The sequence below is a fragment of the Pristiophorus japonicus genome, chromosome 22 (genome assembly GCF_044704955.1).
Source record: "Pristiophorus japonicus isolate sPriJap1 chromosome 22, sPriJap1.hap1, whole genome shotgun sequence".
NCBI classification, from domain to species: Eukaryota; Metazoa; Chordata; class Chondrichthyes; family Pristiophoridae; genus Pristiophorus; species Pristiophorus japonicus.
In genome coordinates, this window is record NC_091998.1 from 63,474,485 (window position 1) to 63,500,166 (window position 25,682).

At 49.0% G+C, this 25,682-nt stretch overlaps 1 protein-coding gene across 1 annotated transcript in view; it reads right to left on the minus strand.

Annotated features, from left to right (window-relative positions):
• LOC139234651 (myoferlin-like) overlaps nt 1-9,014 on the minus strand; it is a 183,475-nt gene extending 174,461 nt beyond the window's left edge. Inside the window, exons 1-4 of the mRNA XM_070865333.1 lie at nt 8,942-9,014; nt 3,127-3,182; nt 1,914-2,005; nt 876-984 (exon numbers count right to left, since the gene is read on the minus strand). Coding sequence (XP_070721434.1) covers nt 876-984; nt 1,914-2,005; nt 3,127-3,182; nt 8,942-9,014 — 330 coding nt within the window. The remainder of the gene's footprint in view (nt 1-875; nt 985-1,913; nt 2,006-3,126; nt 3,183-8,941) is intronic.
• Between the last annotated feature and the right edge of the window lie 16,668 nt (nt 9,015-25,682).

Consider the following 25,682-nt stretch of genomic DNA (forward strand, 5'->3'; position numbering starts at 1 on the left):
TGAAAGGAATTAAAAATAAGGGTGAGAATTTTAAAATCAAGGCATTGCCGGACCGGGAGTCAATGTAGGTCAGCGAGGACAGGAGTGAACAGGAATTGGTGCGAGTTGGGACACGGGGCAGAGAGCACGGGGGAACGGGGCTCGGTGCGAGTTAGGACACGGGGCAGAGAGCACAGGAGTGAATGGGACTCGGTGCGATTTAGCACACGGGGCAGAGAGCACAGGGGGGGAACAGGACTCAGTGTGAGTTGGGACACGGGGCAGCGAGGATAGGGGTGAACGGGACTCGGTGCGAGTTAGGACACGGGGCAGAGAGCACAGGGGGGAACGGGACTCGGTGCGAGTTAGGACACGGGGCAGAGAGCACAGGGGGGAACGGGGCTCGGTGCGAGTTAGGACACGGGGCAGAGAGCACAGTGGGGGAACAGGTCTCGGTGCGAGTTGGGACACGGGGCAGAGAACACAGGGGGAACAGGACTCGGTGCGAGTTAGGACACGGGGCAGCGAGCACAGGGGGAACGGGGCTCGGTGCGAGTTGGGACACGGGGCAGAGAGCACAGGGGTGAATGAGACTCGGTGCGAGTTAGGACACGGGGCAGAGAGCACAGGGGGGGAACGGGGCTCGGTGCGAGTTGGGACACGGGGCAGTGAGCACAGGGGGGGAACGGGGCTCGGTGCGAGTTAGGACACGGGGCAGAGAGCACAGGGGGAACGGGGCTCGGTGCGAGTTGGGACACGGGGCAGCGAGCACAGGGGGAACGGGGCTCGGTGAGAGTTAGGTCACGGGGCAGCGAAGTTTTGGATGAGCTCAGGTTTACGGAGGATGGAAGATGGGAGCCAGCCAGGAGAGAACTGTGTCACCACAGAAACCTTACCTTTGTTTTTTGCTTCTTCTTATCCAGCAGAGGAATTTTGACAAAGGCGAGATTTTTGCTCTTGTCTCCAACCAGATAAACAAGCCGGATATTGGCTGTCCCAAGAAGCCTGAAGCAAACAAGCAAGTTAAAATCCCGTCAACATGGGTTAAATTGTGACTGAACACAATGTCATTCTGCCCACATATCTTTCTTCATTATTGACAAATCAACATGGGACGTAGAATCAGCTTTATTTCCAAGGGTGGTGAGCAAAGGGTCACATGTGCGCACATCATAGAATGGCACAGCACAGGAGGCCATTCGCCCCATCGAGCCTGTGCTAGCTCCTTCAACAAATATCATTTAATGAGCATTCACATCTCCGTGACAGGAGTCAGCATTCCTTCCCCCTCAATCCCCTCCCCTCCCCCCCTCTGTCCCCTCCGTCCGTCCCCTCCCCTCGCACCTCTGTTCCCTCCCCTCCAGCTCCTCCCTCCGACACCTCGCCCCTCCCCCCTCTGTCCCCTCCACTCGCACCTCCGTTCCCTCCCCTTCCCCCTTTGCCTTCAATCCCCTCCCTCCTCTGTCCCTTCCCTCGTCATGCTGACACCTCGCCCTTCCACCCCGCCCCCACCATCCCCTTACCTCCCCGCTCTGTCCCCTCCATCTGTCCCCTCCCCTCGCACCTCTGTCCCCTCCCCTTCCCCCTTTGCCTTAAATCCCCTGCCCCCTCTGTCCCCTCCCGCGCCCCTCCGATACCTCACACTTCTGTCTCCTCCCCTCTCCCCTCCGCCCCGCCCCCTTCATCCCCTTCCCTCCCCCCTCCGCCCCCTCCACTCCCCCCCTCCCCCTGCCTCTCCATCCCCTCTCCTGCTCCCTCCACCCAGTCGTTCTCCAGTTCTGACAAGGGATTCACGCTGAGAATGGCTTATCTCTGTCCAGCGACTCGGGGACCTGCTGTGGGCTTTGATCCCAGCGGCTCGTTCTCTGCACGTGTCCACAGGGCTCCGGCTGACATGCTAGACAGCCTCTTCACAAAATGCAGAATAATGTTACCTGCCCTTTCCCCGTTGGTCGGTGCCTTTCAGGTGAATCTGCAGAGAGGATTTTGCGTTTAAAGGATTTCCTTTCAACTTAAACTCCAGCTTCTGGAAGAATGAAAAGAGATCGGATTACATTTTTTTTTAAATTTCAACACAAAGAGCAATTGGCCATGAAAGGAGGCTGCCTCCTTGCCTGTCCCACCCTCTACTGCTCTCCTCTCAGTCGGAAGGTTGTGGGTTCAAGTCCCACTCCAGAGACTGGAGCACAAAAATCTAGGCTGATGCTGCAGTGCAGTGCTGAGGGAGTGCTGTACTGTCAGAGGTGCCTTATTTTGGGTGAAATGTTAAACCAAGCTTTCTAAGGTGGATGTAAAAGATCCCATGGCACCATTTTGAGGACTCCCCGGCGTCCTGGCCAATATTTATCCCTCAATCAACATCACAAAAAAACAGATTATCTGGTCATTATCACATTGCTGTTTGTGGGAGCTTGCTGTGCACAAATTGGCTGCTGCGTTTCCCACATTACAACAGTGACTACACTTCATTGGCTGTGGAGCGCTTTGGGACACCCTGAGGTCGTGAAAGGCGCTATATAAATGCAAGTCTGTCTTTATTTTCTTTCTCCCTGTCTCTCCTCTCCCGCCGTCTCACCATCTACTGCACACCTCTCCATGTCTCATTCTGAAACTATGCCCCCTAGTTCTAGATTCCCCCACGAGGGGAAACATCCTCTCTGCATCTACCCTGTCCAGCCCCCCTCAGAATCTTATCCGTTTCAATAAGATCACCTCTCGTTCTTCTCAACTCCAGTGAGTACAGGTCCAACTTGCTCAACCTTTCTTCATAAGACAACCCCTTCATCTCACACAGTCTCACACTGTACCCCAGACCTTTCCCTTTCTGTCTCACCCACACCACCACCACTCTCCCTTTGCCCATCGGACCGGTGGTTAAGCTCCGCCTATTCTGTATCAGGCTGATCAACTCTAATCGGTGACTGTCCATCACCATAGGTGACTATAAATGCGAGTTGTATTAAACATGGCAGCAAGAATCTCTCCAATATCTTCAGCAGATGACACACCCTTTTTAAGCTGCAGGAATTTTAACGAATGCCCATGTCATGAGCAATGCGCCCTTTGCAAGTACAGGTACCCGTGAGTCAGCTTTGGAGCCTCAAACTACCTGGGTACTTCACATTCTGACATTGTTTCTCCACTTGCCTCACTCCATCGCACATTTTTATCCTCCTCCGATAAGATTGTCCGCTTCTTTTTTCCTGGCAAAACAAAAAACTCACAGTTCAGCTACTCGCTGTCGCTTTCTGCAGTTCCCATGCTCCCCCCTCCATCCCCCTCCCCAGAAGGTAGTTGGAAGCCGGCAGATATTAGAGCAAGACATTAATAAACGTGTAATTGGCAAATGAACTTCAATGTAAAGAAGGGGGCATAAATGTCAAGTCATTGGTAGGAGGCTTAGAGGGGATTTGAGGGGAAATTTCTTCACCCAGAGGGTGGTGGGGGTCTGGAACTCACGGCCTGAAAGGGTGGTAGAGGCAGAAACTCTCACCATATTTAAAAAATACTTGGATGTGCACTTGAAGTGCTGTAACCTACAGGGCTACGGACCGAGAGCTGGAAAGTAGGTTTAGGCTGGGTAGCTCTTGGTCGGCCGGCACGGACACGATGGGCCGAATGGCCTCGTTCCGTGCTGTAAATTTCTATGATTGTATGATTCTAAGTGCGGGGTGGTGTATTTTGGTAGGAAGAATAAGGAGGATATATACTCTTTGGGGCAGAGGAGCAGAGGGACTTTGGGGTACAGATACACAGATCGCTCAAAGTAGTGACGCAAGTTGATAAGGCCATAAAAAAGCAAATCCAGACCCCCACCGCCCTCTGGGTGAAGAAATTTCCCCTCATTTCTAGAAGGATAGAATTCAAAAGCATAGAAATTTATAAACGTGGCCAGAAAGCGTGGGAAGAGTAGCGGAGAGGAGCGGTCTCTCTGTGACGCAGGGAAGGGTCTGAAAAACAATATTCTAAATCCGAAACGTGGAGAAGCCTGAGGAACTACAGCGAAGCGATTAATTTATTTTAGAAATAAGTCACGTGTATAATTTATTCTAAGTTTAATGTTCAATCAGACCTTGGGGGGAAAAAAATTAAAATTAACGAAAGAGAGGATACTAACTTTAAAGGGTTCCGAGTTTTCATTCAATTAAAATCTGACATTGAGAGATAAGAGTTAAGGAAATAATAAAGTGAAGGAGCAAAACAACAAGGAGTGGACCAGAGAAAAAAGAACGGGAATCGGAACGGTTTAAAAAGGAGCTCCTCATTTTAATGTACTTTTAATTAAATAATGAAATGAATAAAACAAGGGTTAGATAGGGAAAGCAATGCAGGTGATGTGCCGCAAGTGCGGCATGTGGGAGTTTGTGGAGAGCATCGCGATCCCGGACAACCTCACCTCCAGTAAGTGTCTGCATCTCGATGAACTTCAGCTCAGAGTTGGTGAGCTGGAGTCCGAGGTGCAGACATTGCGGGGTATCGGCACCTATAATGGGACAGAAAGGAACCGTACCATTGGGACGGGCTCCATCCGGGACCAGCGTCCTAGCGGAAAGGATAAATGGGGGCGATCACAAGGATTTTAAACTAGTAGAGACGAGTTGGGGGGGGGGAGGGTGTTGGCGGTGAGGGCTCAGGTGGAAATTGTGGTCCAAATAGTAGTTCAAAAACAAACAAAAGGGAACAGAGTAAGGTAACAGTCAGAAATTGTGCTTGAGGCACGACAGGTAAAGGGAAAACTAAAAGATGTAAAGCGATTAAACCAAAACAAGTGTGTAAAGCATTAGAACTGAAGGAGAGACTAGGGTGTGTGGCCCAAATAAGTGTTCTTTATACAAACACTCGGAGTAAAAGGAATATATTGATGAACTGCTGCGTGAATTCAAATTGGAGGGCATGACATGGTAGCCATTACTGAGACATGATGAAAGATGGTCAGGACTGGGAACTGATAATACCAGGTCTTAAGGTCTACAGGACAGATAGGGAATCTGGCAGAGGGATTAAGTAATTAAGAATGAAATCACTTCAATGCCAAGAGAAGATATAACGAGAGGTTATAACAAGAGGTAAGCAGGGAGTGGAGACTTTATGGGTAGAATTAAGAAATAGGAAAGGATTGAAGACTGTAGTGGGAGTTGTTGTGTATCGGCCTCCTGGTAGCAGCTGTGAAGTGCTAGATTGTATAAATGCAGAGATTAGACAAATGTGTAGCAAAGGCAGGGTTTTAATGGAGGATTTTAACTTCCACATAGATTGGGATAAGCAGACTAGCCCCTGTCAGAAAGGTAGTACATTTCTTGAGTGTTTCAGGGATAATTTTCTACAACAATATCTCGTAAAACCAACAAGAGGGCAGGCTATTTTAGATTTAGTAATGAGTAATGAGCCAGATTTAGTTAACAGCCTAACTGCATGAACATTTATTTATCCAATAGCGATCATAACATGATCAAGTTCAAAGTAGTATTTGAAAGGGAGAAATATGAAACAGTTACTAAGATTCTAGATTTGGGTAAGGTCGACTTCAACAGGATGAGACAGAGACTTCCCACAGTAACCTGCACAAATCTGTTAGTGGGTAAAATGACAGAGGATCAGTGGGAGATGTTCAAAAAATAATTCAAGGTGATACACAACCAGTTTATACCCCTAAGGGGCAAGAGCTCTACTTGCCCAAGCAAACAGCCATGGACAACTCGAGGTAAGGGGCAGCATAAAACTAAAAGACAAAAGCATACAAGAATACAACAAATAGCACAGGTCCTGGCGACTGGGAGAGATACAAAGGGTCACAAAACAGACAGTAAGAGCTACAATAAGGAATATGAAAAGAAACTTGCAAGGGATATCAAAATCAACACCAAGAATTTTTACAGTTACATTAGGAACAAGAGAGTAGTCAGGAGAAAGGCTGGCCCCTTAAAAACTGTAAGTGGAGATAATGTCAATGATAATAAGGAAATGGCGATATGTTGAATAATTACTTTGCAACAGTATTTACAGTAGAGGAGGAGGATAGCATGCCAGATATCCCGTTAATTAATATTGGATTAGAGACAGGGACTCACCATAATTAACGTAATTAAAATAACAGGAACGAAGAAAATAATGGGACTCAAGAACGACAAATCCCCAGAGCCAGATGGTTTCCATCCCAGGAGTTTAAAGGAAGTTGGTGAGAACATTGCAGATGCCCTAACTATAATCTAAAGTTCTATCCATTCCGAACCATTCCTTTAGATTGGAAAATTGCACAAGTCACTCCACTATTTAAAAATGGCAAGAGGAGGAAACCAGAGAATTATAGTCCAGTCAGCCTAACATCTATTGTCGGGCAATTGCTAGAATCTATAATTAAGGATAGGGGGACTGAACACCTGCAAAATTTTCAGTTGATCAGAGAAAGCCAGTGTGGATTTGTGAAAGGGAGGTCATGCCTGACAAACCTGATTGAATTTTTGGAGAAGGTGACTAAAGTAATGGACAGGTGAATGTCTACTGATGTTGTTTATATGGACTTCCAGAAGGCTTTTGATAAAGTCCCACATAAGAGACTGTCAACTAAAGTAGAAGCCCACGGAATTGAGGGCAAATTGTTGACCTGGTTAGGAAATTGGCTGAGCAACAGGAGACAGGCAGTGGGGATAATGAGCGGGTACTCTGATTGGCAGGATGTGACTAGTGGTGGCCTGCAGGGATCTGTGTTGGGGGCCAATAGCGAGGCTGTGAGGTGGTGAGGCTCACATGGCATACTATGAATTCCATGTAGAGAGGGGTCCTGTGGGAAGGAGGACAGTAGGAGTATGTTTGAGTTTGTGTGTGTGTATTGGCACACACGGAGGAGCCTGGTCTCCAGTCGTCTTGGATCCCCTTGCCATTGGACCAAGACCTTGCTCCGCTAAACCCATGCGGTGGCTGGTGTGCAACGGCCACCCCATGTTAAAATAATTCGCGCACAGGCATCTTCCACTGTTCAAAATGAGTTCATCAGTCACCTAGGTACTCATTTTTAGTGTGGAAGCAAGTCATCCTCGACCTCGAGGGACTGCCTATGGTGATGTGTTGAGGATCTCAACTATTCACTGTATTTATTTATTAACGACTTAGATGATTGCATAGAAAGTCGTTTATCTAAATTTGCTGATGACACAAAGATTGGCCGCATTGCAGGCAGTGTAAAAGTACACCAGGATATCGATAGATTCAGTGAATGGGCAAAACTGCGACAAATGGATTTCAATGTAGGCAAATGTGAGGTCATCCACCTTGGAGCTAAAAAGGATAGAACAGGGAACTTTCTAAATAGTGAAAAGCTAAAAACAGTGGAGGTCCAAAGAGACTTGTGGGTCCAGGTACATCGATCATTAAATGTCATGGACAGGGACAGAAGTAATCAAACACGCTAATGGGACCCTGGCCTTTATATCGAGAGGACTAGAATACAAGGGGATAGAAGTTATGCTGCAGCTGTACAAAGCCCTGGTTAGACCACACCTGGAGCACTGTGAGCAGTTCTGGGCTCCACACCTTAGGGAGGGTATATTGGCCTGGGAGGGAGTGCAGCGTAGGTTTACCAGAATGGTACCCGGACTTCAAGAGTTAAGTTACGAGGAGAGATTGCACAAATTAGCGCTGTATTCCCTAGAATTTAGACAGTTAAGGGTCGATCTGATCGAAGTTTTCAGATATTAAGGGGACAGATAGGGTAGAGAGAGAGAAACTGTTCCCGCTGATTGGGGGGCAGAGTCTAAAAATTACAGCCAGACCTTTCAGGAGTGAAATTAGGAAACACTTCAAAGGGTTGTAGACGTTTGGAACTCTCTTCCGCAAATGGCAATTGTTAATTTTAAATCGGTGATTTATTACAAAAAGTTATCAAACGTCCCAAGGCACAGGAGTGTTATAAAAAGAAATTGGCACCAAGCCACACGAAGAGATGACCAAAAACTTGGTCAAAGGGATTGGTTTCGAGGAGAGTTTTAAAGGAGCTAAGAGAGGCAGCAAGACGGAGAGATATAGGGAGGGAATTCCAGAGCTTAGGACCCAGGCAGCTGAAGGCACGACTGCCAAGAGGGGAGGGATTAAAATCGGGGATGTTCAAAATATGTCCAGAATAAGTGGAGCGCTGAGGTCTAGGGAGGTTATAGGGCTGGAGGAGATTGCAGAGATAGGGAGGGGCGAGTCCATGGAGGGATCTGAAGAGAAGCACGAGAATTTTAAAATCGAGGCGTTGCTTAATTAGGAGCCAGTGCAGGTCAGCGAGCACAGGGCTGATGGGTGAGCTAGGTCTTGATCCAGTGGCAAGGGTTAACCAAGACAACTGGAGACCAAGCTTTGCTGCACAGACCTAGCTCTGTCAAGCCCGTGTGGTGGCTGGTATGCAACGGCCACCCCACATTAAAAGAATCTATGCACGGGCATCTTCCACCCTTCAGGATGTAGTTCGGGATCTGAAATGTCTAGTCCCTCATTGAAACACCTGTGAACTCATTCCTTTTTGGTGTGGAAGCAAGTCGTCCTAGATACGAGGGACGGCCTAATACTACTCTGGGTGAGCGGGACTTGGTGCGAGTTAGGACACGGGCAGCCCAGTTTACAAAGAGTAGAACTTGGGAGGCCGGCCAGCAGTGCGTTGGAAGAGTCAATATCTGGCCGAAGGGCCACTTTTTGGCTTATTCAAGACCAATAGGGGGAGAGGTCAGGCTGGGCTTTGGGACGAGACATGGTCTGACATGCAAGGAGCAGCCAGGGTGGGCAGGCTGTTGGTGTCTGGCTTTTTAACCAGGTGTCCACTGGCTGGGTGGCTCTCCAGCTGCCCTTCCTATCCAAGGCTCCGGAGTCTATATGGTCCCATTGACAGCAGGCTGGTGCCGGGTGACCATGGTGTGTGCGAGGTTCAGTGACCATTGCTGAAACTGCCAGCTCAGGTCTCCCCTGCCCCAAGCCCCCCGCAGCTGCTCACCTCTGAAGAACACAGACACGTAGAGCCGGGACTTGTCGGTCCGGAAAGCGGACAGGCCGCTTACACTCAGCATCTTCAGCAGCCAAGGTGTCCCCGGGTGCCGGGTGGCCGGAGACAGCTGCCTTCCCCTCTCCCCATCGCCCCCCCCTCCCGGCTCCCTGGGCCTGGGCCGCGGCAACTTGAGCCACAATCCGCCAAACGCCCGCAGCCCGGAGAGAGTGTAACAATAGGCATCATGTGACCGAGAGTGTAACAATGGGCATCACATGACAAGAGTGTAACAATGGGCATCACATGACAAGAGTGTAACAATGGGCATTGTTATATATGTGGAGTTGTATTTACTCTGTACAGCCACCAGAGGGCTCATTCCCCCAGAGTCCCAAGGGATCCCATTATCCCTTGGGAGCACAGGTATTTAAGAAGGCTTCACAGGTTGGAGAGGCACTCTGGAGACCTGCAATAAAAGACTAATGTCACACTTTACTTTGAGCTCACAGTGTTCAGTCTGATTCTTTCTCCATACACAACTGGCGATGAGATACAGATAGCGAACCCAAAGATGCAGAGAACAATGGGCATCCTGGAGAAAGTTTCAGAGGGAGATGATTGGGAGACTTTTGTGGAGCGACTCGGCCAATACTTCGTGGCCAACGAGCTAGATGGGGAAGAGAGCGCTGCCAAACATAGAGCAATCCTCCTCACCATCTGTGGGGCACCAACATATGGCCTCATGAAGAATCTGCTCACTCCAGCGAAACCCACGGAGAAATCGTACGACGATTTGTGCACACTGGTCCGAGAGCATTTGAACCCGAAGGAAAGCGTTCTGACGGCAAGGTACCGGTTCTACACTTACAAAAAGTCTGAAGGCCAGGAAGTGGCGAGTTATTTCACCGAGCTGAGACGCCTTGTAGGACATTACAAATTTGAAGGACATTTGGAGCACATGCTCAGAGACTTTTTCGTACATGGCATTGGCCACGAAACCATACTTCGCAAACTTTTGACTGTAGAGACCCTAACCTTGAGTAAAGCCCAGGCGTTCATTGCCACCAGTGACAATACTAAGCAAATCTCTCAGCACACAAATGCTGCTACAAGGTGAACAAAGCGATGTTGTTTTCGAATCATAACGTACAGGGCAGGTCACACGTACCTGCAGCTACACGTCCGCAGATGTCTCAGAGTCCACCATCAAGGGTGATGAATGCAAAGCCATTAAAACCTTGTTGGCGCTGCGGGGGCGATCATCATTTCCACTCATGCCAATTCAAAGGATACGTTTGCAAGGGTTGTGGAACAATGAGACATCTCCAACGAGTGTGCAGGCGAGCTGCTAAGCCTGTTAAACCTGCAAACCACAACGTTGCAGAGGACAGATCCACGGAGGATCATTATGAACCAGAGCCTCAGATAGAGGAGGCAATCACCACGAATTGTCCCCCGATAATGCTGAATGTTGAACTAAATGGACTCCTGGTGTCAATGCAGCTGGACACGGGCACGAGCCAGTCCATCATGGGCAAAAAGACTTTCGAAAGGTTGTGGTGCAACAAGGCCTCAAGGCCAGTCTTAATTCCAGTTTGCATGAGACTAAGAACTTGTACAAAAGAACTGATCCTGTAATCGACAGTGCTACCGTAAAGGTCTCCTACGATGGAGCGATGCACAAGCTACCACTCTGGGTGGCACCGGGCGATGGTCCCACGCTGCTCGGCAGGAGCTGGCTGGGAAAGATATGCTGGAACTGGGACGACGTCCGAGCGCTAACGCCTGCTGATGACACTTCCTGTGCCCAGGTCTTAAACAAATTTCCTTCACTGTTTGAACCAGGCATCGTGAAATTCCAAGGAGCAAAAGTGCAGATCCACCTAATTCTGCGGGCGTGACCTATTCATCACAAGGCAAGAGCAGTACCGTATATGATGAGAGAAAGGGTAGAGATTGAGCTAGACCGGCTGCAATGAGAGGGCATCATTTCACCGCTCGAGTTCAGCAAGTGGGCCAGTCCGATTGTCCCAGTCCTCAAGGGAGACAGCACCATCAGAATCTGTGGCAATTACAAAGTAACATAGAAACATAGAAAATAGGTGCAGGAGTAGGCCATTTGGCCCTTCGAGCCTGCACCACCATTCAATAAGATCATGGCTAATCTTCACTCAGTACCCCTTTCCTGCTTTCTCTCCATACCTCTTGATCCCCTTAGCCGTAAGGGCCATATCTAACTCCCTCTTGAATATATCCAATGTCTATGCTGGTGTTTGGGAGGGGTGGATTGCTTGACAATATGTCTACAGGAGGATTGTCCTTCACCATGGTGTCTTCTGCAGGAGCCTCTTGATACCAAGTAGGACCTAGAGGAAAGATAAAAGGTAACTATCAATCGTTTCTCCCTGCAGGACCAATACTCACTACCAAAAGCCGACGACCTCTTTGCAACGCTGGCGGGAGGAAAGACAGTTACGAAGCTGGATCTGACTTCAGCCTACATGACGCAGGAACTGGAGGAACATCGAAGGCTCTCACCTGCATCAACACGCACAAAGGTCTTTTTGTTTATAACAGATGCCTGTTTGGAATCCGATCAGCGGCGGCAATATTCCAGAGAAACATAGAAAGTTTACTAAAGTTGGTCCTGCACACCGTGGTCTTCCAGGACGACATCTTGGTTACAGGTCGGAACACAGTCGAGCACCTGCAGAACCTGGAGGAGGTTCTTAGTCGACTCAACCGCGTGGGGCTCAGGTTAAAACACTCGGTGCATTTTCCTGGTGCCTGAAGTGGAGTTCCTGGGAAGGAGGATTGCGGCGAACAGCATCAGGCCCACCAACGCAAAGACAGAGGCAATCGAGAACGCACCGAGGCCACAGAACGTGATGGAGCTGCGGTCATTTCTGGCACTCTGGAACTACTTTGGGAACTTCTTACCGGGTCTCAGCACCCTGCTAGAACCACTGCATGTCTTACTACGAAAAGGGGGCGAATGGGTTTGGGGCAAAAGCCAAGAAAATGCCTTTGTAAAAGTGAGAAAATTGTTATGCTCAAACAAATTGCTTGTGTTGCATGATCCATGTAAGCTTTTGATACTAGCATGTGATGCGTCATCATATGGCGTCGGGTGTGTATTGCAACTAGCTAATGAATTCGGGAATCGGTTGCTTATGCATCCAGGAGTCTGTCTAAGACCGAGAGAGCCGACAGCATGATTAAGAAAGAAGCGTTAGCGTGTGTCTCTCGGGGTAAAGAAAATGCATCAATACCTGTTTGGGCTAAAATTCGAATTGGAAACTGACCATAAGCCACTTATATCCCTGTTTTCCGAGAGTAAAGGAATAAATATCAATGCATCAGCCCGCATCCAAAGATGGGCGCTCACGTTGTCCGCATACAACTACGTCATCCGCCACAGGCCAGGCACAGAAAACTGCGCCGATGCTCTCACAGTAGGCTGCCATTGCCCACCACGGGAGTGGAAATGGCGCAGCCCGCAGATCTAGCCATGGTTATGGAAGCATTTGAGAGTGAGCAATCACCCATCACTGCCCTGCAGATCAAAACCTGGACAAGCCAGGACCCCTTATTATCTCTAGTCAAAAGCTGTGTGCTTCACGGGAGCTGGTCCAGTGTCCCAGTGGAAATGCAGGAAGAGATAAAGCTGTTCCAGCGGCGCAAAGATGAAATGTCTATACAGGCAGACTGTCTCTGTGGGGCAATCGAGTAGTGGTCCCCAAGAAGGGCAGAGACACCTTCATCAATGACCTCCACAGTACCCACCCAGGCATCGTAATGATGAAAGCGATAGCCAGATCCCACGTGTGGTAGCCCAGTATCGATGCGGACTTAGAGTCCTGCGTTCACAGATATAATACATGCTCGCAGTTAAGCAATGTACCCAGGGAGGCGCCGCTAAGTTTATGGTCTTGGCCCTCCAAACCATGGTCTAGGGTACACGTCGACAATGCAGGCCCGTTCTTGGGTAAAATGTTCATTGTGGTTGTAGATGTGTACTCCAAGTGGATTAAATGTGAGATAATGTCGGCTAGCACGTCCACTGCCACCACTGAAATCCTGCGGGCCATGTTTGCCACACACGGCTTACCCGATGTCCTGGTGAGTGACAATAGGCCATGTTTTACCAATGCTGAGTTCAAAGAATTCATGACCCGTAACAGGATCAAACATGTCACATCTGCCCCATTTAAACCAGCATCCAATGGTCAGGCAGAGAGAGCAGTGCAAACCATCAAGCAAGACTTGAAGAGGGTAACTGAAGGCTTACTGCAGACTCGCCTATCCCGAGTCCTGCTTAGCTACCGCATGAGACCCCACTCACTCACTGGGATCCCACCTGCTGAACTGCTCATGAAAAGAGCACTTAGACAAGGCTCTTGTTAGTTCACCCTGATCTACATGAACAGGTAGAGAGCAGGCGGCTTCAACAAAGTACATACCATGATAGCGCAAATGGATTACGCGAGATTGAAGTCAATGATCCTGTATTTGTATTAAATTATGGACAAGGTCCCAAGTGGCTTCCCGGCACTGTCGTGGCCAAAGTTCGGGTCAAACTTTCAAATGGACTCATTCACCGGAAACACTTGGACCAAATCAAACTCAGATTCACGGACTATCCTGAGCAACCCACCTTGGACCCTACCTTTTATGATCCCACAACATACACTCCAGTGGCAACCGGCACCATGGTTGACCACAAAGCAGAATCCATCATCCACAGCCGTATAGGGCCCAACACAACAGGCAGCCCAGCAAGGCCAGCTGCACAGCAGCCCAGCGAGGGCCCAACAAATGATTCAACAACACCAGCTTTCACACCGAGACGATCAACCAGGGCAAGAAGGGCCCCAGATCGACTCACATTGTAAATAGTTACACTATTGACTTTGCGGGGGGGGGGGGGGGGGGGTGGCGGGGGATGTTGTTATATATGTGGACTTGTATTTACTCTTTACAGGCACCAGAGGGCTCTTCCCCTGGAGTCCCAAGGGATCCCATAATCCCTTGGGAGCACAGGTATTTAAGAAGGCTTCACAGGTTGGAGCACTCTGGAGACCTGCAATAAAAGACTGTCACACTTTACTTTGAGCTCAGTGTTCAGTCTGACTCTTTCTCCATATATAACAGGCATCACGTGACAGAGTGTAACAATGGGCATCACGTGACAGAGCCGGCAACTAGGTCACGTGACAGTGGGCATCAATGGCTGTCCCCTGGCACTATGGAATAATGAGCGTTGGAACCAGGGCCCTGTGACAGCGAGCAACACTGTGTGCCACATGACAACACGGCTGACCCAAGGCCACGTGACAGCGCGGTGGAACCTCGGTCATGTGACAGCGGGCAACAATGGGCGCCATGTGACAACATGCGGTGCCAAGGCCCTGTGGTAAGGCAGCAGTTCCTACTGAGAGCTGGGCTCCCTGCATCAAAGGATCCCCGTGGACGGAACATCAAGCTGCTAATGTTCAACAGTTACAGGAGCTCACGGTGCGAGCAGCACAGATTTTATCAGCACTGTAAATTGGGTGAAATATATTTTTCGGTGCAACTTACACAGCTGTCTGATCACAATGTTTCCGGAACGGAGCCTCCACACAACTCCCTTCAGCCAATCAGGAAATGGAGCGGCACCCAGTGACAAACACAAACCTCGCACTGAACTTCCATTTTTGGCTTTAAATGAGGAATCAGAGTAAGGCCCAACGGGGAAAGCATAGAAAAGATAATTAGCCAATCAGCATGACACAGTATTGCCAACTCTGGCAAATCTATCACGCGTGATGAGATTTCTGGGTGAAATAAAGCAGCACTCAGGATCTCGCGATGGACAAATTTCTCGAGCATGCGCAGTTCCAGTCTTCGCATCGTAATAAATCGTGAGTCGGTAGCCGTGTCTTCTGTTGCCTGGGCCCCAAGCTCTGGAACTCCCTCTCTAAGCCTCTCTGCCTCTCTTTCCTCCTTCAAGACGCTCCTTAAAACCTACCTCTTTGACCAAGCTTTGGTCACCTGCCCTGATTTCTACTTATACGGCTCGCTGTCCAGTTTTTTTTTTATCTGATCATACTCCTGTGAAGCGCCTTGGAACGTTTCAATATGTTAAAGGCGCTATATAAATGCAAGTTGTGGTTCTATAAACTCTGTATTTGCTTATGATCCAGCACACTGTATCTCTGCCACATTCAGCACATGCTCCCTCCACTGGTTGCTGAATCCAATACAAATGTTCAATGCATTGAATTCTGAATAGAACCCATTTGCCCAGTTACCTCAAAGATCTCATTCTTGAATCTGGTTGCGTTATTCCTCATTTTTTTTGGCTTACTTCTCTCCAGGGGCTCGAGCACACAAATCCAGGCTGACACTCCAGTGCAGTGCTGAGGGAGTGCTGCACTGTCAGAGGTGCCGTCTTTCAGAGGAGACGTTAAACCGAGGAGACGTTAAACCGAGGCCCCGTCTGCCCTCTCAGGTGGATGTAGAAGATGCAGCTATTATTTCGAAGAAGAGCAGGGGAGTTCTCCCCGGTGTCCTGGCCAATACTTATCCCTCAATCAACATCACTAAAATACATTATCTGGTTATTATCACATTACTGTTTGTGGGAGCTTGCTGTGCACAAATTGGTTGTCATGTTTCCCACATTACAACAGTGACTACACTCCAAAAGTACTTCATTGGCTGTAAAGTGCTTTGGGACGTCCTAAGGTAGTCAAAGGCGCTATATAAATGCAAGTCTTTCTTTCCAACCTGAAACATTTGCATCGGTCGCATTTCCTGCCCTTAAAACCATGTTCTAACCAACACAATCTTTCACCTCCAATTGCTACTTATTCTTTACTTTAGTCTCTATTCTGTCAAACGTTTTCTGAAAATCCAAGGGTGTAACATCAATTGCATTTCTCCTGTTTTAAATGTTTCTGAAAAACCCCACCAGGTTAGTTAAAGGTGATGTCTCTTTTCCAAATCCAGATGGATTTGTCTTTTAATAAATTGTGCTTTTCACACTGTTCACTATATTTCTATGGCGCCTTTCAAGACCACCGGACGTCCCAAAGTGCTTTACAGCCAATGAAGTCCTTTTGCAGTGTAGTCACTGTTGTAATGTAGGAAACGCGGCAGGCAATTTGCGCACAGCAAGCTGCCACAAACAGCGATGTGATAATGACCAGATAATCTGTTTTAGTGATGTTGAGGGATAAATATTGGCCGAGACACTGGGGATAACTCTCTTGCTCTTCTTCACATAGTGCATGGGATCTTTTATGCCCACTTGAGAGAGCAGACGGGGCCTCGGTTTAATGTCTCATCCGAAAGACAGCACCGCTGACAGTGCGGCACTCCCCCAGCACTGCACTGGGAGTATTGAGCACAACAATCTAGCCTACTTCCCTGGAGTGGGACTTGAACCCACAACCTTCTGACTCAGAGGCGAGAGTGCTACTCATTGAGGCACGGCTGGCATTAGTCGATTTATTCCTTTCTCTTGAATTTAGCAAAACATCCAAAAATGGGGACTCGACCCAAACCCTACCTTCAGCCTGGGGAACTCTCCTTCCAGTAGCTCGGAGGTCTACCTTCAGCCTGGGGAACCCTCCTTCTAGTAGCTCGGAGGTCAGTGAAGCTCAACTCCACGATACCTATCCAATCTTGCATTATGGACCTCATGACATGATTTTATATCATTAATCTCTCCCTTGACTGAAAGCATGCTCCCTTACGAGTCTGCCAAGGAATGTAGGTTTGGGATAGCGGGAGAGCCACTCACCCTTACTTCCCAAGCAAGGATTGGGAAGGTCAGTGAAGGACTAGCTTGAAGGGGAAATATGGTGAAATGGTCTTTTGGGTTCGGGGAGCAAAGGCAAAACAAAGCAACGGATGAGCATAGCCAGCTGATTTGAACATTTTAATATCTTAAAATATCAGTCTCTTCCGGAGCTTAAAACAACGTTTGGCTTCTTCATTACTTTGGCATTGAATAAACCGGAAAGCAGGAAAATCCTGGTCTCCAGTTGTCCCATCAGATATTCCCGGGATTGAGCGAGGATTTCGTGCGTGTGTTTTTAATCAGCCACGACTTGATCAGCACATTCTACACTGAGCCATGTCAGCTTGTGCTCCACGAGGTGGGTGTAATGTATTTGCTTCAAGGGTTCTTTGCTTAAGAATTCATAGCAGCACATTGCTATTAAGAACTAGTTCATTTATTAACAAAGGTTTAACAATCACACGACACATTACCAGTTCATCCACCAGGCTCACAACCACCTGCCTCATTGTGGATCCCCCGAACCCAACTGGCTGGGGTTTTATTGAGTCGTGTGAACATCACATGACTGGCTAAGCCACTCCCACCTCAACAGCTCTACAACTATTTTGAGCCTAACTTTAAATCAAGTGCCCCCTTTTGGCAAGGGCGCTAGAACAAACAAATTTCCAAATAAAACTTTAAAAGGAAACTTAAATCTGTTGCCGCCGGGGGTGATGATGCACTCCAGTCCCTCCGGTGCCCACCTCTCGCGGAAGGCCGCGTGATCGATCGCCAGGGACACCCTGGCACGAACGTATCAACAGCTCTACACACCTGTGAGCACACGCACAGGCAAACACATCGCAGTGGGTGTTGAGAGCACCGTGCTGGATCCGGCAACACGTCAAACCGAGAACCTGGTCGTCATGCCAACATCTCGGGCTGCAGCCGCTGCTGGAGTGTCGGATGGTCTGTCACCAGATCGTGAGGTGCTCTGGACCTTCTGTCTTTCACAGTCCTCAAGGCTGGATCGTGCTGGAGCAAGGCCTCACACACCTCCTGGTGACCCCTTTCTGCAGCCTGCCGACAAAAGACATCCATGAAAAGATCTCCCGGTTATAAGTCCATCAAAAGAATCGACGCCTAGAGCTGGAGGCCGGTGGTTAATTAAACCTGTGATGGTCGAGGGAAGCTGGCTGGGAGATCACATGGGCCCGATCACTGGAGCCGTCAGTAACACGGTCTGCTCCTCCACTGATCTTATTCCAGGGGCCTCCCACAAACTTCAAAATTAGCACAAAGCCAAAGTATTAATACTCGTCGTTTAAATATTTTATTTGAGAACCCTCTCCCGCCTACCCACCCCTCCCCCTCATCCCCCGCCCCCTTCCTCCCACCCCTCCCCTCCCCTCCTACAACCCCCACCCCTCCCCCCTCATCTCCCTCCCCCTTCCTCCTACCCCACCCCCCTGTCTCCCACCCCTCCCCTCGCCTCGCCCCCTCCCACCTCGACCCCTCCTCCCGCCACCCCCCCCCCACCCACCCTCCTCCTCCTCTTCCTCTTTCCCTCCCTTCCCCCTCACCCCCGCATTTTGCTAGTGCCCTGGGTCACCCAATTACATCCCAGAATAGACTGGGCAGCAAACTGTTCGGCTTTCGCTGACACCGCCCTCCGCGAGTCACCAGAAGCTCACTTTCTCTCACCATGCAGAGGGGAGTCCGAGCTGTGACTATGGGCCTCCCCACTGTAGAATAGCGAGCAACAGAACAGGTTAACAGCTTGATTTGGGTGAAGGGTTTGGTGTAGAGAGTAACCGAGAGAGCGAGAGAGAGCGAGAGAGAGAGCGAGAGAGAGCGAGAGAGAGCGAGAGAGAGCGAGCGAGAGAGAGCGAGAGAGAGCGAGAGAGAGCGAGAGAGAGCGAGAGAGAGCGAGAGAAGCACATGCCAGAGACAATTCTATGCAGGAGAAACCCTGAACAAGTTAACGCCGCTGGCGCAGTTAATGAAATGTATTTTTATAAAACTGGGTTTAGGCCACAGGCTCGGAGATGGAACTTATATATCACATGACTTTAGTCAAAAGGGGGCAGGGGGCTAACATGGAACAGACAAGACTTAGTGGAAAAACACAGAGCGAGAGGGACTCAACCAGATTATTGCGAGAACAACAAGCGGCCATGACCTTGAGAAGACATGTGGGCCGAGGTCTAATGTCTGGACAGCAGAACTGAACAAAACTGGTTTTAGTCATTTTCAGACAAAGAGAAGGATGAATCAATGATTGTTTTAAAGGAATTTGCATTTATATAGCGTCTTTCATGTCCTCAGGACGTCCCAAAGCGCTTTACAGCCGATGAAGTACTTATTGACGTGTAGTCACTGTTGTAATGTGGGAAATGTGGCAGCCAATTAGCGCACAGCAAGCTCCCACAAACAGCAATGAAATAAATGACCAGATAATCTGTTTTAGTGATGTTGGTTGAGGGCTAAATATTGGCCAGGACACCGGAGATAACTCTGCTGCTCTTCTTCAAAATAGTGCCATGGGATCTTTTATGTCCACCTGAGAGAGCAGACGGGGCCTCGGTTTAACGTCTCATCTGAAAGACGGCACTTCCGACAGTGCGGCACTCCCTCAGCACTGCACTGGAGTGTGAGCCTGGATTTTGTGCTCGAGTCCCTGGAGTGGGACTCGAACCCACAACCTTCTGACTCCGAGGCGGGCATGCTACCCACTGAGCCATGGCTGATACTACGGTTACATCCTATCCTGTGGCCAAAATGGGGTGCATTGTAGTAAGAATATTAAGATCAATACAATGTATTCTGTGGGGAGTTTGGGCTAATGCTCAAATTCAGGGTGTTTATTGGAGCTCAGGCCAATGGGGTTGTCCATTTGCAAGTATGCAGACATATATCGCGTGTTGCCTACTATGATGGATACGTGCTTATGTATAAGATAAGGCAGATGCTTAATCTTATATTTCTTAATAGAGTATTAAAGTATCTGAAACTAGACTCTCGAACCTATTCATTAAGATAAGGCAGAGTCCAGAATCTTACATATCCTCCAGACCAATGAGATCGCTGCGCTCCTGCAATTCTGGCACATTTACGATTATAATCGCTCCACCATCGGTGGCCGTGCCTTCAGCTGCCTGGGCCCCAAGCTCTGGAACTCCCTCCCTAAACCTCTCCGCCTCTCTCTCAGTTAAAACGTACCTGTTTGACACGTCCTAATATCTCCTTGTGCGGCTTGGCGTCAAATTTTCTCAGTTGCCGCTCCTGTAAAGCACCTCGGGACGTTTTACTACGTTAAAGGCGCTATATAATTTGCAAGTTGTCACTGTTGAGACGAGGAACCCGCTGTGCTCCATTCTGGGGCAGCATACAGCGCCACCAAGTGGCCACAGAGAAATTCGTCGTCAAAGGAGAGAAATTAAAATAAATTGCAAGATTTCCTCTCACCACTGGGTATAAGCGACTCTGTAACCCCGACTGCAAGCCAGACATTTCGAACCAACTCAAAGTTTGCCGGATGTCCAATGCGGAAGTAGCCAACATAAATCCCACAGAACTCAACAACAGCTGAAACGACAACAGCCCTTGTTGTAAGATGTTCTTCAGAATGAACTCTCCGCGCTCATTTCACACATTGCAAAATCCCTCGCTCATCTGGTTTGACACCCTTGCCCCCAACCAGTGAGGCTCCTCGTCCCCGGGTGGAACCTCCGAACATCTGCCTCCCAGTGCACTTCCAGATCACTTAAAGGCAAGGCCAGGTCGGGAGCAAAGCACCAAGTGGGGACATTTTGCTCTTACTATTCTGCTTCTGAAATATTCCATAACCTGACCCAGGACAGGGCAGCAGGCACGTGGGAACACCATGACCTCCAAGTTGCTCTCTGAATCACGCCTGGTGAAATTGCAAACGTGCTATAGACGGCGAAGTGAGTGGACAAGAACATGGCAAATATAATGTGGGGAAATGTGAAGTTATCCACTTTGGTAGGAAAAATAGAAAAAGCAGAGTATTTTTAAAACGGAGAGAGATTGGGAAATGTTCAGAGGGACCTGGGGGTCCTTGTACACCAATCATTGAAAGTTAACCTGCAGGTACAGCAAGCAGTTAAGAAAGCAAATGGTATGTTGGCCTTTATTACAAGAGGATTTGAGTATAAGAGTGAAGACGTCTTACTGCAATTATATCGGGCCCTGGTGAGACCACACCTGGAGTATTGTGTACAGTTCTGGTCTCCTTACCTAAGGAAGGATATACTTACCATAGAGGGAGTGCAACAAAGGTTCACCAGACTGATCCCTGGGATGGGGGGATTGTCCTATGAGGAGAGATTGAGTAGACTAGGCCGATATTCTCTAGAGTTTAGAAAAATGAGTGATTTCATTGAAACATACAAAATTCTTACAGGGTTTGACAGGGTAGATGCAGGGAGGATGTTTCCCCCCTGGGCTGGGGAGTCTAGAACCAGGGGTCACAGTCTCAGGATAAGGGGTCGGCCATTTAGGACTGAGATGAGGAGAAACTTCTTCACTCAGAGGGTGGTGAATCTTTGGAATTCTGTGACCCCTGGTGGAATTCTCTACCCCAGAGAGCTGAGGAGGCTCAGTCTTTGAGTATATCTCAAGACAGGGATCGATAGATTTTTGGATATTAAGGGATTCAAGGGATTTGGGGATAGTGCAGGAAAGTGGAGTTGAGGTAGAAGATCAGCCGTGATCTCATTGAATGGTGGAGCAGGCTCGAGGGGCCGAATGGCCGACTCCTGTTCCGAATTCTTATGTTCCATCTGGGCCAGGGACGCAGCGCGAGCGCTGAAAGTGCCGCCACCTGTACCTTGTGTAAAGCGGTTGCACCGTCGTCGTCCGTGATGGCGGGGGTCGCTCCGTGGGACAGCAGCAGCTGGAGGACGGCGAGATGGCCGCAGTAGGCAGCCCTGTGGAGCGGGGTCGCCCCGCCTTTAGTCTGAGCGTTGCTGTTTGCCCCGTTCTTCAGCAAATACTCACAGACCTCGTAGTCCCCGCGCCGGCTGGCGTAGTGCTGTGCAAGAGAAAGGCAACAATATCAAGGACGCGGCGTTTAACGGAAAGCAAAGCCTCCTTGCCTTTAATTAACCTCCCCTAAATCAGCAGACTCGAGCTGGGGGTGCGTGCAGCCCCTCTGCCTGTTCGTCACAGAATGATACAGCACAGAAGGGGGCCGTTTGGCCCATTGGGCCTCTGATGGTTCTTTGAAAGAGTGATCCCATTTCCTCCCTTTCCCCATATCCCTGAAACTGTTTTTTTTTTAAATCCAATTCCCTTTTGAAAGTTACTATTGAATCTGCTCCCACCGCCCTTTCAGGCAGCGTGTTCCCGATCACAACAACTCGCTGCGTAAAAACACATTCTCACCTCCCCCTCTGGTTCTTTTGCCAACTGTCTCACATCGGTGTCCTCTGGTTACCCACCCTCCTGCCCCGGGAACAGTTTCTCCCGATTTATTCCAACCAAAACCCCTCATCATTTCGAACACCTCAATCAAATCTCCCCGTAATGGTTGGATGGGCACTTAAAGTGCAGTAACCTGCAGGGTTACGGACCTAGAGCTGGTAATTGGGATTAGACTGGATGACCTTTTGTTGGCCGGGGCAGATATAATGGTAAGTACTGCAGGGAATAGAATACGGCCAGGGTGATCTCCTGGACTAGTTTCGATCGCGTGGATAGGTCGGAGAGGAATTTTCCCAGATTTTTTTCTCCCTAAATTGGCCTGGGTTTGTGTCTGGTTTTTGCCTCTCCCAGGAAATCACATGGCTCCGGTTGGGGTGGAGTGTAGAATGTTTCAGTATAAGGGGTGTCGCAGTTGTGTGAGGCGGACTGGTTGGGCTGGGTGCTCTTTGCCTTTCCGTCATTGTTCATGGGTTTATTTGTAACCTTCAGGGCTGCTGACCGAGGGCCGTGCGGCTCTTTGTCGGACACGATGGGCCAAAATGGCCTCCTTCTGCTCTATAAATTTCTATGTTTCTCTAAGCTTCCCAAATAACTGAAGTCCCGCATCGCTGGTACCATTCTCGCAAGGTTCCTCTGCATCCTCTTCAAGGTCTTGACATCCATCCTAAAATGTGGAGCCCAGAATTGGCCACAATACTCCAGCTGGGAACGAACCAGTCTTTTATTAAGGTTTAGCACAGCTTCCTTGCTTTTGTACTCTGCGCCTCTATTTATAAATCCCAGGATCCCAAATGCCTTCTGGCCGTGTCCGGTCATCTTCAAAGATTCAAGTATAAGGCCCAGACATGGAGCCCTGTCAGGCTGCCCTTGCATGCCTCCTAGTGGTTGATTCAAGAACAGCATGGACAGAGACCTGGGACATAAACCACCTTCATTCACCCCATGAAGAGACCTGGGGGAAGAAATCAACCAAAATAATGATTCCATTACTATCTGCAGAATGAACGGCGAAGGTTCAAAGTGGCGAGGATTCGAGTAGGTGACAGGATTTCACCTCAAGACCCCGGGAGTGAAAACATAAATCACAAGCCCAACTTGGCATTAATCAGTCTGATCCATCCCCAAGTTCAACCATGATCGATACACCACCCTACCTCCCTGTAGCCCTCAATCGCTTTCTCTACTCAACGTCCATCAAAAGCTCCCTCTTGAATGTACCAACCCTCCCCGCCGCCATTGCCTGCCCGGACTGTAAGCTGTTCAATCGGAACTGTCTGAGCCGAGCCCGAGGCCCACTGGCTGTTCATTGTGGAGATGGTCACTATCGCAAAGGCTTTACTCACCAACGCGGTGTAGCCCGACAGATCTGGCGAATTAGGGTCAGTCCCCTTCTCCAGAAATCTCCGCACCCTGCTGAAGTCACCGGTACTGGCAGCTGACCAGATGCCTACATGGAGGGAAGAGGAGAAACTGGGTCTGGAAACGTTCCAATTATTTGACCAACACAACTTCCATCTTGAATGCAACTTCCTCCCATTTTTCTCCCGAAGCTATTTATGTTTATTTCTTTCCTTTAGTGCCCACGGGCCGTGCATTGTCCATCGGCCAGTGGCCCGGGGGAGGCTTTTTATTTTCATTAAGATTACCCCCCCTCCCCATTCCCTTTATCATGGTTTTCCCTGCCTGATACGGTCCCTGATGGAGGTGGAATTCAGGTGACCAGCTCCCAAGCTTTAACTCCTACTCAGCACTGACAATGAGAGAATGATACACACAGGAGGCCATTCGGCCCATCGAGCCTGTGCCCGCTCTTTGAAAGAGCACTCCAATCAGTCCCACTCCCCCCTTTCCCCATAGCCCTGAAATTTTTCCTTTTCAAGTATTTATCCAATTCCCGTTTGAAAGTTACTATTCAATCTGCTCCTACCACCCTTTCAGGCAGCGTGTTCCAGATCACAACAATTCGCTGCGTAGAAACATTCTCCTCATCGCCCCCTCTGGTCTTTTTGCCAATTACCTTAAATCTGTGTCCCTCTGGTTACCGGCCCTCCTGCCTCAGAAAACTCTTTCTCCTTATTAACTCCAGAAAAACCCTGCATGATTTTAAACCCTTCTATCAAATCTCCTCATAACCTTCTCTGCTACAAAGAGAACAACCCCAGCCTCTCCACAAAACTGAAGCCTCTCATCCCGGGAACCATTCTGTTCTGTGGGAATCGAATGGTAAATCTCCTCGGCGCCCTCTCCAAGGGACAAGCCGATGGATGGTGCAGCAAAGCAGCCATGGGGTGTCTCTCCCATCGATTTTATTTCCCGTGGGAAATTTAAAAAAACGACCAAAGCCAATGGCACCCCTTTCTTGGGTATCAAATATGGCCGACTCTCCCCATCAACTGTTGCATCGACCCACCAAAACCTAGAGGGGCAAAGAGCAGGGACCTGCCAAACTGCTTAATAATTAAGCCGCTTATCCTGTCCCCCTCGGACACCAACACACATGCACTTCCGGCAAAGATCCCTGGATACAGGAGCGGGACCCTGCTTGTCTTCCTTTTCCCCAGCCCACAGTTACTGAGCCCAGTTATTGTGACCATAACATGCATTGGCTGAGAGAAGTTAATTCAGCAAAGACCATGGATCGACCTGGGGTCTTCCTGGTCTGCACAGCTCCGTTAATCATTTGGAAGTTTACTGAGCCACCTTACGCTGTTGGATTCTTCCTACCGTCAACAATGCATAGAAACATTTAAAAAAAATAAAATATATTTAAAAATAAGCATGTGCCTGACAGTAAGCCGTCAGCTGTCGCTCATTGGTAGCTCTCTTGCCTCCGAGTTGGAAGGTTGCAGGTTCAAACCCCACTCCAGGGACTCGAGCACATAATCTAGGCTGACACATTAGTTGTTCTGGGGCAAAACACACCCTGGCAGTATTTTCAGTGAGATCCCGTCTGCCCTCTCAGGTGGATGTAAAAGATCCCACGGCACTATTCGAAGAACAGCACAGGAGTTCTCGCAGTGTCCTGGCCAATATGTGTCACTCAACCAACATCTTCAAAGTACTTCACTGTCCGTGAAGCACTTTGGGACATTCTGAAGTTGTGAAAGTCGCTATATAAAGGCAAGCTCTTTCTTCTATCCAACTTGCCTTCGTAACTGCACAGATAAGATTCCTACAGAAGAAACTGCCTCCAATGAATGAGGAAGAATTTCTTCTCTCAGAGGGTTGTAAATCTGTGGAATTCTCTGCCTCAGAGGCTGGCTCATTGAATATATTTAAGGTGGAGATTGACAGATTTTTGAGCGATGAAGGAATAAAGGGTTATGGGGAGCGGGCAGGGAAGTGGAGCTGAGTCCATGATCGGATCAGCCACGATCGTATTAAATGGCGGAGCAGGCTCGAGGGGCCAGGTGGCCTACTCCTGCACCTATTTCTTATGTTCTTATGTGTGAAAACACCAATATGTCGGGTCACTGGACCACCCCTGGTTAAAAACGTAAATGCTCCTGTACCTCTGTCAAAGTC